Source organism: Poromitra crassiceps (genome assembly GCF_964638095.1).
Source record: "Poromitra crassiceps genome assembly, chromosome: 21".
In the NCBI taxonomy this organism is placed as follows: Eukaryota; Metazoa; Chordata; class Actinopteri; order Beryciformes; family Melamphaidae; genus Poromitra; species Poromitra crassiceps.
Window position 1 is genome coordinate 21124544 of NC_139638.1, and position 13364 is coordinate 21137907.

At 45.2% G+C, this 13364-nt stretch overlaps 2 protein-coding genes and 1 pseudogene across 3 annotated transcripts in view; all 3 read left to right on the forward strand.

The window, feature by feature from the left end:
• The window catches only part of arhgap24 (Rho GTPase activating protein 24), an 81406-nt gene that overhangs the window by 5064 nt on the left and 62978 nt on the right, over nt 1–13364 (forward strand). The window lies entirely within an intron of this gene.
• Nucleotides 9234–10478, forward strand: LOC310795817 (reticulon-2-like; the record flags this gene model as incomplete). Its single annotated transcript, XM_083657909.1, has 1 exon — nt 9234–10478. The coding sequence occupies one exon, from the start codon at nt 9234–9236 to the stop codon at nt 10476–10478; it is 1245 nt and encodes a 414-aa protein (XP_083514035.1).
• On the forward strand, nt 11603–12749 carry LOC310795330 (reticulon-3-B pseudogene; annotated as a pseudogene). The gene has a single exon. The product of its transcript is annotated as a reticulon-3-B pseudogene (transcript).

Consider the following 13364-nt stretch of genomic DNA (forward strand, 5'->3'; position numbering starts at 1 on the left):
TCTGACAGGGTGTTGCTGCTGACTGTGGTCATGCTGTATATCTGTCAGGGTGTTGCTGCTGACTGTGGTCATGCTGTATATCTGTCAGGGTGTTGCTGCTGACTGTGGTCATGCTGTATATGTGTCAGGGTGTTGCTGCTGACTGTGGTCATGCTGTATATGTGTCAGGGTGTTGTGGTCATGCTGTATATGTGTCAGGGTGTTGCTGCTGACTGTGGTCATGCTGTATATGTGTCAGGGTGTTGCTGCTGACTGTGGTCATGCTGTATATCTGTCAGGGTGTTGCTGCTGCTGACTGTGGTCATGCTGTATATCTGTCAGGGTGTTGCTGCTGACTGTGGCCATGCTGTATATCTGTCAGGGTGTTGCTGCTGACTGTGGTCATGCTGTATATCTGTCAGGGTGTTGCTGCTGACTGTGGTCATGCTGTATATGTGTCAGGGTGTTGCTGCTGACTGTGGTCATGCTGTAAATGGTAAATGGCCTGCATTTATATAGCGCTTTTATCCAAAGCGCTTTACAATCAGTAGATAGTCTACATTCACCCATTCATACACCGATGGCGGCAGGCTGCCACACAGGGTGCCTACACACCATCGGGAGCAAGGAGGGTTAAGTGTCTTGCCCAAGGACACAACGACAGCAGCTGGGAGGGAGCGGGGATCGAACCGCCAACCCTTGCGTCATTGGCCGACCCGCTCTACCTCCTGAGCTAAAGCCGCCCTATTGCTGCTGACTGTGGTCATGCTGTATATCTGACAGGGTGTTGCTGCTGCTGACTGTGGCCATGCTGTATATCTGTCAGGGTGTTGCTGCTGCTGACTGTGGCCATGCTGTATATGTGTCAGGGTGTTGCTGCTGACTGTGGCCATGCTGTATATCTGTCAGGGTGTTGTGGTCATGCTGTATATCTGTCAGGGTGTTGCTGCTGCTGACTGTGGTCATGCTGTATATCTGTCAGGGTGTTGCTGCTGACTGTGGCCATGCTGTATATGTGTCAGGGTGTTGCTGCTCTGACTGTGGTCATGCTGTATATCTGTCAGGGTGTTGTTTTATGGTGTTGCTGCGTAAATAGTTATTGGAATAAAGTACTATTTCTAAGGGTGTGACAACACAATGCAGATACAAAGTGTGTATAAATGTAATGCCCCAAAATATGTACTTAACTGACATTATGTTGAGTGATATGCCAATATTCCCTGCAGTCTTCTGGTATCAGTCTTATCATGATACTGAACTCACTGAACTAACAGCCAGTTAGATCATAATATTAATATTAATATTAATATTAATATTAATATTAATATTAATATTAATATTAATCAAAGATAAAGGAGTGAGGATAATACAGTACATGCTTTGAATTCCTTAGTTAGCTAATAGCTATGCAGTGTTCTAAGCAGACCGGATGGCATCCAGCAGATGATAGAACGTTCATCCATAAGAGACTTGAGACTTGACTTGGAATTGTGGCCAAAGACGTGAGACTTGACTTGGACTATAGCTCAAATAGACTTGAGACTTGACTTGGACTTGTAAAAAATGACTTGTGAGCATCTCTGTGAGCTATTCATATAATGTTGGTTGGTGTGTTGTTTTGAAAAGGCTTTCCAGGACGAAATCATTTACGTATATCTTTATTGTAAAAAATAAAATGCTACATTTTACACAATGGAGCAGCATACTTTTCCAACTCAGCTGCTAAGAAGCTGTTTTAGAAATGGCAGAATGAAGTCAGAACTCAATGAAAGGCTGGTGACTGTGAACATTATATTTACACACTGTGCTTATTTACATTGTGTCGTCACACCCTTTTAAGTACATTTTTGCATTAGGGGGATTTTCATTAAGTGCTATTGTGTGTAAGTGTGTGTGTTGTGTGGCCGACCAGTTTGATGAGGAAGTTACAATGCCAGACAGTCAGGACTGGATTACTGCTACTGGCTCCAAGTGTCACTTCAAGACAGCAAGGATACAATCAGATCAGATCAGATCAGATCAGATCAGATCAAATCAGATCAAATCAGATCAAATCAGATCAAATCAGATCAAATCAGATCAAATTGGTGGAGTCAGAGAAATTATGGTCTTGTTTCCCAGGAGGTAAAACACTAGTAAGATGTAGATTGCAGACACATGAACAGTACATACACAAACAACATGTGTGGACGCACACACACACACACACACACACACACACACATGCACAAACACACACACACACCGCCGGAAAACGCTCTTGCATTATATCATCAGTGAGATCACGCTCGAGTGACATCACACACCACACACACTCTCTCTCTCTCTCTCTCTCTCTCACACACACACCATAACCTCTGCAAACACATTTGCGCAGTCACACATACATAGACACGTGCATGCCATGCACGTGCACACACAAGCGCGCGTGCGCGCGCACACACACACACACACACACACACACACACACACACACACACACACACACACACACACACACACACACACACTTTGATTGCCATGGTCACAATTTCCGTAGTAAATTCTGCTGAAGTCTATAAGGCAGCTTTATGACAAAAATGGGTGTTTTCTTCTCAAACTATCAAAGAGTGTCTCAGACAAGAGGAGATGCCATAAAGGCACAAGACGTGTGGATGAAAATGTGACGTTCACAACAGGTCCTTCTGAGACTTGAAGAAAAGTTTTGTTCACTTTCTCACACAAGTACCACTGAGAAGAAAGTGCTTTCTCCATTCTGCTGCGTCCTCCATGTTGACGGAAAACAAGGAGGCGACTTATGAGACAGCAAAGAAAGAGGTCTAAGAGAGAAGCGGAGAGAGAGCGACAGAGAGGAAAACACAACACACAGATTCCACTGGTCTAAATGCGGCCCTGCAGTATATGAACACAACACATAGAGACTAGCTAGAGCCAGGACCATCTGGGTCTGCTTGGTCCAGACAGAGAGGACTGTGAGCTCCTAAATAACTCCCGAATAGGACAGTGTTGTCCATTGTCCTGTGTGGCTGATACAGTAATGGGAGCTGGACAGGACCCGGGTATCTGGTGCCTGCCAGCAGGGGGCGACATCAGGACAAAATGCTGCAGTGGGAGGGAGACCACATGAAGGTACTGTACTGCAGGCCCCGCATTCTGTCCACATATCAGGAGACTATAGACCCTTTTCACGGGGGCCATTTTGTGTCGAAAAGGCAGGGTAAACACAGGTGCAAGAAAAACACTAATGAGGGTTTCCAACTTCCGATCATGGAAGTTGGACACAAAATGGCCCCCGTGAAAAGGGCCTATTAAGGCCCTCTTCACAGCAGCCGTTTTGAGGTGGTAAAGCAGCAAGTAAAACAGGTGTAACGGATAACAATAACGAGGGCCCTCCTGGCATTGGAACACCCAATGGAACCATCATTAATGGTATTGGTTACGCCTGCTTTACCACCTCAAAACGGTTGCTGTGAGATGGGTGCGTTCAGCTCTTCCGTAAAGTTGAAGCTGGAAAAGTTGCACATAACATCCTTACAGTGTGGAGGTGAAGCAGCTGCCTGACGAGCCTGTCAGTGCTGACCTGAACTGTCTCGCACCTTCTCTTTATTCTCAACAAGCTTTTCTCTTTCGTGTGCTCATTTTCCCCCCAGCGATTGTGCTCCTGAACGCACCCTGAATGTCACTGTTTGACACAATGTTTCCACTCTCTCCTCAAACGCTACTTCTTCTTCTGTCACACAGTGTCTCTGGCTGTCTCTGTGCACTCAAGAGAGTGGGAGACGGCTCCTATCAGGCAGATTTTCCACACGGCCGACAATGTTTAGACTAGAATGGTGACTATCTCTTTAGGTGAACTGTCACAGATAGGCACAAGAGAGGAGCTTTTGTCTTGCTTGCCCAGACGATAAATATTCTTCAACATTGCTGTGTTGACGCCAGTGTTGGGGGTAACTCATTACAAAAGTAACAATAATAAACATATTACATGTAATATATTACTTTTAGCAGTAACTCAGTAATATAACTTATTACTTATAGGATTTCAGTAATATTATACCAGTTACTTTCTCATGTAACTCAAGTTACAATTGGGTTACATTTTTTTAAATCAAAGCACATACGGTATTTAAATAAAGATACAATCATTTCCTAATCAAACTGTCTGTTTTTATGTAAATAACTATAGATGACAATAACAAAGGAAAAGGATAACATTTAGAATTTTGGATTGTTTACACTGACATCAAGGTGGTTGACATTATTTTTCGGGATGGTTCCAGGGCACCGATGTCATTCTGCTACTGCTGTTATTTTGGTGAAAGTAATGCAAAAGTAGTGTAATAAGTAACGAGTTACCCTACACAGACAGTAATATTGTAATGTAACTTATTACTTTCAAATTAAAGTAACTAGTAATATGTAGTATCTTACATTTTGAAAGTAACTTGCCCAACACTGGTTGACGCATAGCACTGTTTGCATGCAACATGTTGCAACATGTGCACGCACAGAGAGGCTTAGCTAAAAGGGACAAGGAAGAGAAAGAAAAATGCATAATGTATATTATTATTTCCAATATTATTATTTTGAATATGATCTGTCAGACATGTTTTTACATTGAAGGATCCATTTAAAACAAAATGGCGAAGGGTTTTTCGATTCCTTGTGCAGTTGATGATGTGACTTGTGACTTGCCTGAAGCGTCGCATAATTCTCTAAAGGATCGCAGAAGAACTGGATTCTTCCCGAGTATTGATTTTTGGATCAGTGCAGCCAAGTGAAGGCAGCTCTGACAGAATGAACCTCTGGATTTACACATCTGAATGTTCTACTAGCTCAGGAGCAGTGTGCCGTTTTATCTGATGATGCTGAGTCCTCCCAAGAATGTCAGGTGTGAATACAGAACCTGTTATGACACAGCTCTCCCAACGACGCCGGTCTGGGTTTTGAGACCAGCAATACAAGTGACAGAGAACAAGCAGAGAGTCCCCCCCCCCCCCCCGACTCCCTGTACCAAATTAATATATCGTTACCATATTAATTCATATCAGCCATGCACAGTCTGAGGCAGGTGTACTTATGAATCTGGGAGAGTTACCAGCCCAATGCTTTCATGTGTGATTCAAACTTTGCGGACGTTTGAGATGATATTTTACACAATTATATAGTTGATAGATGCTGAAAAGTCATGCAAAGAACACGTCAATATGCATGCACAACAGTGTTGTCTTTATTAATGTGTCTTTTTTTAAGAATTATATTTAAAAAAATGAAGAAATCAAACTATAAATACATAAATACATAAATACATACATAAATACATAAATAAATAAATAAATACATAAATACATAAATACACAAATAAATAAACCCCCACAATGGCTTTGATTAGGACTGAATATAAATATCTGTCACAGTTGAATAAACACCTGTAGCCAAAGATCAGTCCCCATGGCCCGTCTGTGGTGAATCATCTGTTGAAGGAAGTCGTCTCCGGCTGTGCTTGTAATGGAGAAGCCATGACTGCTCTCCTCTCCCCACGGTCTAATAAGCACTGTGCTCTGGCTTGTTGGCCTCTAGTACAAAGTACCAAGTACTCTTCATGCCTCAGGCTCCACCTTACTAATCACACACACACTCTCAATAAACATCTGATCCACTGTGAGCATGTGTGTGTGTGTGTGTGTGTGTGTGTGTGTGTGTGTGTGTGTGTGTGTGTGTGTGTGTGTGTGTGTGTGTGTGTCCGTGTGTGTGTGTGTGTGTGTGTGTGTCCGTGTGCGTGTGCAAGTGTGTGCATGATGCAAACAGGAGTATCTCTAGATTTCTCTACGAGGGATCAGCCGAGCAGCATTTTGGTAAACTAACCGCGTCACTGGGTGGCAACGGCAATGGAACCCTATGGAGCACAAGTGGCGCAAGGCGTTGAGTGTCTGACTCTAGCCAGTTAACTCTGTTTACATTTTAAAAACTGCGACAGTTCACACAACTTTAACACGACATGCATATATTATACATTAAACTCTTGAGCTACTTCTGCTCTCACTCAGAATGTCAAAATATAAGCGATGTGATGTATAGTTTTTGAGATTTCAACGTTTGTTTGGCACAACTCATACTAGTTAACTGCCGCCGGGTTCCGCATTTCTGGGTGGCAAGTGACGTCACGCTGATTCGTCCTATATGTATGGGGCTTCTCTCTCTCTCTCTCTCTCTCTCTCTCAGTCACTCTCTCTCTCTCCACAGCTCAGCTAGGCCAGTGGTTCTCAAATGGGGGTCCCCCAGGGGTCCGTGGCACTTTTCAAGGGGGTACACGAAAAGTATTAAGAAGAAAAAAAAAAAAGAATATATATATATATATATATATATATATATATATATATATATATATATATATATATATATATATATATATATATACGGTGTGTGTGTATATATATATACAGTATATATATATATATATATTTTTTTTTGCAAAAGCTTCATATTTCAATGAAAATATTGTATGCTTTAAATCTAAAATGGTTCATGGATTACATTCTAATCTAACAAACCTATCAATTTAAAAGTCAAGCACGTTACCGTGGAAACAATTAAGCTTAGCCCAAAATCACAAATCAGAATGAGGGGGGTCCCTGGTATATTTTCTATCTTGTAAGGGGTCCTTGGCTGAAAAACATTTCAGAACCTCTAAGCTAGGCTATCCACTGGCTGGTCAGGCCACAGCGAGGCACTGCTGCTGCTTTGGGAATGTTTCCATAGTCACCCCCCCCCCCCCAGGGGCATCATCCATTCCATGCAGTGGCGGACTGCATAATCGGGCACGTCGGGCAAATGCCCGGTGACCTGGCCTGGCCTGGCCTGCAAAAAAAAAAAAAAAAAAAAAAAAAAAAATTTGCAGGCCAGGCCAGGCCACTCACTGAACAGCAGGCCAAGCGCCGCCTACTGGTTTACTAGTGGTTTTATTACTTTATTCAGGTTTAAAGTGGGTGCATCTCATTGTAAAATTGGACTTGGCCCAAATTGGGCTTCAAACGGCCCAAATTGGGCTTCAAACGGCCCAAATCTGGCTTTAAACGACCCAAATTGGGCTTCAAACGGCCCAAATTGAGCTTCAAACGGCCCAAATTTTTCGACGGCGCCCTTCGGACGCCGGCACGTGCGTCGGCCCGTATCGGCCTGGCCTGCTTGGTATCTAATGCCCGGCCTGAATTATGATCCCAGTCCGCCCCTGATTCCATGCTACATAAGATGACCAGGGGCATCATCCATTCCATGCTACATAAGATGACCAGGGGCATCATCCATTCCATGCTGCATAAGATGACCTTGGGATCAGGTTGCAGTAAGCAGGTGGATGGCCTCCAGCAGAAAATGCTGTTTACAGAGCAAAGTCTGAGTGCAAAATATAGAATTGTGTTTGGTCTTCTCCCAGTGTCATACCATTATGTTTGCCTCCAGCTGGTTGTGTGTTTGGTCTTCTCTCTCAGTGTCATACGATTATGTTTGCCTCCAGCTGGTTGAGTACGGATTTCTAGGAATTCCCTCCTTTTAGGTGTGAGTTCACTTCACATACTGCGGTTGTGAGGAGCCTAACATAGAGACAATTGTATAGACAGGTACATACTTGGCTATTCAGTGTGGGGAAAGCCCCTGTGGCCCCCTGTTTGATAGAAAGGTGATGGTGCCCTCATGTGGTTTTTCAAAGCATTGCAGTATCACAGTAGGAAAACTTGTACATGCAATTTACTGCATGTATCTTACTACAAGATAGTAAGCAATACATTTGTCTGAGTCAATGTTCTACAGTATGCCTCTTAATTTAAACCTGCAATATGCAAAGTCAGAACTTATATGTTATATATGAACTTATATGTCCGTATATTCAACCCTGAGACTAATGTGTGCGATCTGGAGATTTCATTGAGACATACAGTAATGAGATCAAACTCTTTTTCACCTCTGTTCTAAATATCGTTGTCAAATTCAGGTCCTGAACAAAGCTCCTTCTCCTTCAGTAGCTTTTCTTCTTTTTGAACTAGCCTGGCACCTAGGAATGTGTTTCAACAGAAGAACATAGTATCCTCACTGAACCGTCCAATAAAACTTCTTATTGCACAGTCATGACTGAGTGCTAGTCTAATGTTACAGATTACTATTAGAGGGTGAAGACAGAAGAGCACTGAGCGTTGTAGTCGGAGGGTAATTTGAAGTTGGCCAGCAGGCAGCCTGCAGACCCTAAGTACCTCAACATGATGATGGAGTGACAGATGGGTGACAAAAAGCCCCCAACCAGCAGGGGGCGTTTAATAACACAATTATTTTAGTTGTTCACTGATGGCAAGAAAATATGGCACGCTCAGAATGTACGTTACCCTCCCTCCAGACATCAGGAAGCCAGTGGAGCAGAATGCACATTACTCTGTGGTGTTGACATTTCAGTGTCACGAATGCCTGGAAGCTGTTTTTTTAATAGGCCCACATGTCACTAGTGATATAAAGGTTATTGTGCTGGTGTTGACTGCATGTGTGCACCTGCATGATGAACAAAACACATGCACATTTATCACAAATACCTCCGTCCACATTATCATCCAGCAAGTTCTTGAAATCCATAACGAGCTGTTTTAATCTCGCAAAAGGCCCCATCACGTTGTGCAACAATGACTCACACATCTTCATCTGTGCTTCTGGCCCGACTCCACAGATCCCCACCTAACTATAATCAATTAACCAGCTTCTGGAAATAAAAATTAGTCCCCCGACCCCAATACACACACACCCGCGCACATGCACGCACGCACATGCACACACGCGCGTACACAAATGCACACACACACTGTGTGTGTGTGTTACTACACACCGGTTGACTCTCGAGCACGTCCGCTCCATTTTGATTGGGTGAGGTGCAGCATGCGAGCCTGCCCACTATGAGCTGTTATTCAGCATTTCACAGAGCTTGCCGACAGATTTTCGATGCAAGTGATGTCATAGACATTGTGACATCGGCAGTGATGTCATAGACATTGTGACATCATCAGTGATGTCATATATTGTCATCAGTGATGTCATCAGTGATTTATGACAGACACTGATGATGTCATAGATAGACATTGTGACATCAACAGTGACATCATAAGTCATTCCCTGCTGAGGTTATAAATTGGACGCTGAGGAAACGGACAGGACAGCAGAACATCAGGTGTAACGACATCCATTCCATTGTCTTTGTGTCTTTTTTTTACTAGTTTGAAAAAATGGATCCAATGACTGAGTCCGCCCAGACATCATTGTCCCAGGGGTTTGGCGATGGGCAGAATCCTACTGCCAAAGACTCAAAGCTATCCCTCAAGGACCTGATCCACTGGCGAGACCCCATGAAGTCGTGTGTGGCGTTCGGCCTGTCCATGCTGCTGCTGCTGTCGCTGGCCGCCTTCAACGTCATCAGCGTGGTGTCCTACCTGCTGCTGGCCCTGCTCCGTGTCACCATCACCTTCTGCATCTACAAGGCCATCATTCAGGTGATGCAGAAGTCGAGCGACGGGCACCCCTTCAAAGCGTTGATGGATAAAGATGTCAGCATTCCCGCAGAGACCTTCCGCAAGCACGTGGACAACAGTCTGACCCACATCAACCGAGCCCTGAAGCAGATGAGGCGCCTCATCCTGGTCGAGGACCCCATGGACTCTCTGAAGCTGGCTGCGGTCGTGTGGTTGCTGACCTACGTGGGGGCCGTCTTCAATGGAATCACCATCCTCATCCTGGCTGACATCCTCCTCTTTGCCGGGCCCCTGATCTACGAGAAGAAGAAGACCCAGATCCATCAGTACATCAACTTGGCAGTCCTGGCACGCACCCAAGTCAACACCACAATGACTAAGTTGCAAGAGAAGCTTCCTGGAGCTGACTCAACGCTATCTGTCAAGGACCTGATCCACTGGCGAGACCCCAAGAAGTCGTGTGTGGCGTTCGGCCTGTCCATGCTGCTGCTGCTGTCGCTGGCTGCCTTCAGCGTCATCAGCGTGGTGTCCTACCTGCTGCTGGCCCTGCTCTGTGGCACCATCACCTTCCGTATGTACAAGTCCATCATTCAGGCCGTGCAGAAGTCCAGCGACGGGCACCCCTTCAAAGCATTGATGGATAAAGATGTTTGCATTCCCCCAGAGATCTTCAGCAAGCACGTGGACAACAGTCTGACCTACATCAACTCAACCCTGAAGCAGATGAGCCGCCTCTTCCTGGTTGAGAACCTCATGGACTCACTGAACCTTGCTGTGGTCATGTGGCTGCTGACCTACGTGGGAACCGTCTTCAACGGAATCACCATCCTCATCCTGGCTGACATCCTACTCTTCACCGTGCCCCCGATCTACGAGAAGAAGAAGACCCAGATCGATCAGTACATCAACCTGGCAGTCCAGACATGCACCCAAGTCAACACCACAATGTCTAAGTTGCGAGCAAAGCTTCCTGGAGCTGTGAAGCACAGCAAAACCGAATGATCAGCAGCCTCCACCCCCCCCCCCCCTCGTGCCTACAAAATCCTGACCATCCTCCCTCCCCCTTCCAACCGTCTCACTACTACTCCCACCACCCACCCTACCACATTGAACAAACAAAATCTTCTTGAGCTACTCGATATTCAATGTAAAAAAAACTACTGCACAGCTTAACTTCCGAGCATTAGAGAAAAGAACCACGAATTCGCAATAGTTGCGACCAGATATGCATCAGTCAGAGTGTGACGTCATCCACTCCATTGGAGATTTAACGGACTTATAGAGCTGCTTGCTGGCCATGCTGACCGCAGCTAAAGAGAAGTTTGTGTCTAAAGGTAGTATTTGGATTAAAGGTAGTATTGGGATTTCTGTTACTGATTGATTGGCCTGTTGAGTTGCTTTTTCTGTTCAACTTAAAGGCACTTATGTACGTTTCTGCAAAAGCACTGAAACATTTCTCATTGTTGGTTTTCAAAAACCCATAAGGCATGTTGAAGCCCCCAAAAAAGAAACACTGACTGACTGACTGAATGAATAAATAAATAAAACAATTGTTTTACTATAATTGAAGGTGTGTGTGTGTGTGTCCGGAGTTGCTCTGATCATCTCTAAAGTTTGCCAAAACCTTTCAGGGGTCTGGCATGTATCTGGTGTGAAAACAAAATGAAAGAAATGCATCTATGGGGGCATTACAGTGATATTTTACATATTTTAGTCGAACACCGCCCTATTTGGTGGTGACATCACTAATTGCTCGAGTGACATCACTGGTGACATAATCACTGATGACATCACAACTGCGCGAGTGACATCACTGATGACATCTTCAAGCGCTCGAGCGACATCACACATCACATAATTGATATCAGTGATTTATGGCTGGTGCTGATGTCATAAACATTGTGACATCATCAGTGATGTCATAACTCCTTCCCTGCAGAGGCTATAAGTAGCACTGGAGGTGTGTCCTTTCCCTCTGAGTGCTTACACATTGCGTCTTAAATGTTACCAAGTCGTGTAATTCTGAGGAAAGTCAGACAAAAAACACATTTACAAAGGACAGGACAGGAGAATATCAAGTGTTTAATCGCATTTGTGCAGTTTTTTCCAACTATAGTTTGGAAAAAATGGATCCAATGACTGAGTCAACCCAGGTATCGTCGGAGGTGGTTGGCGATGAGCAGAATTCTGCTGCCAAAGACTCAAAGCTATCCGTCAAGGACCTGATTCACTGGCGAGACCCCAAGAAGTCGTGTGTGGCGTTCGGCCTGTCCATGCTGCTGCTGCTGTCGCTGGCCGCCTTCAGCGTCATCAGCGTGGTGTCCTACCTGCTGCTGGCCCTGCTCTGTGGCACCATCACCTTCCGCAAGTCCATCCAGGCCATGCAGAAGTCCAGCGACGGGCACCTCTTTAAAACGTTGATGGATAAGGATATCAGCATTCCCCCGGAGACCTTCCACAAGCACGTGGACAACAGTCTGACCTACATCAACCGAACCCTGAAGCAGATGAGGCGCCTCATCCTGGTCGAGGACCCCGTGGACTCTCTGAAGCTGGCTGTGGTCATGCGGCTGCTGACCTATGTGGGATCCCTCTTCAACGGAATCACCATCCTCATCCTGGCTGACATCCTCCTCTTCGCCGTGCCCCCGATCTACGAGAAGAAGAAGACCCAGATCGATCAGTACCTCGACCAGGCACGCACCCAATTCATCGCCACAATGACTAAGTTGCAGGAGAAGCTTCCTGGAGCTGAGTCAACGCTATCTGTCAATGACCTGATCCACTGGCGAGACCCCAAGAATTCGGTGGTAGCGTTCGGCCTGTCCATGCTGCTGCTGCTGTCGCTGGCTTCCTTCAGCGTCATCAGCGGGTTGTCCTACCTGCTGCTGGCCCTGCTCTGTGTCACCATCACCTTCCATCATTCAGGCCGTGGATAAGGATGTTAGCATTCCCCCGGAGATCTTCAGCAAGCACGTGGACAACAGTCTGACCTACATCAACCGAGCCCTGAAGCAGATGAACCTCATGGACTCACTGAAGCTGGCTGTGTTCTTCTGGCTGCTGACCTACGTGGGGATCGTCTTCAACGGAATCACCATCCTCATCCTGGCTGACATCCTCCTCTTCACCGTGCCCCCGATCTACGAGAAGAAGACCCAGATCGATGAGTACATCAACCTGGCAGTCCTGGCACGCACCCAAGTCAACACCACAATGGCTAAGTTGCAAGAGAAGCTTCCTGGAGCTGTGAAGCACAGCAAAACTGAATGATCAGCCTCCACCTCCACCCTCCCCAACCGCCTACTAAAACCTCACCATCCTCCCTCCCCCTTCCACCCCACCTGCCAACCGTCTCACTACTACTACTCCCACCCACCCTACCACACTGAACAAACAAAATCTTTTTGAGCTACTCGATATTCAATGTAAAAAAAAAACGACTGCACAGCTTAACTTCCGAGCATAAAAAGGAGTTTGTGTATAGAAAGGTAGTATTGGGATTTCTGTTACTGATTGGACTCTTGTTGAGTTACTTTTTCTGTTCAACTTAAAGGCACTTGGTTAATATTTTTCTGTTCAACTTAAAGGCACTTGGTTAATATGTATGTAAGTTTCTGCAATGCACTGAACCATTTCTTATTGGTTTTCAAAAACCCATAAGGCGTGTTGAAAGAAACCCCCCCAAAAAGAAACACTAACTGAATGAATGAATAAATTGCCAAAACACTTTTCAGGGGTCTGGCATGTACCTGGTGCGAAATCAAAATGAAAGAAATGCACCCCATTGGGGCGCTCTAGTGATATTTTACATATTTTCTTCTTCTGTGGTGTTTTATGGCAAGGTGGCATCCTTTATGTTGCATTACCGCCTACTTGTGGATTTAT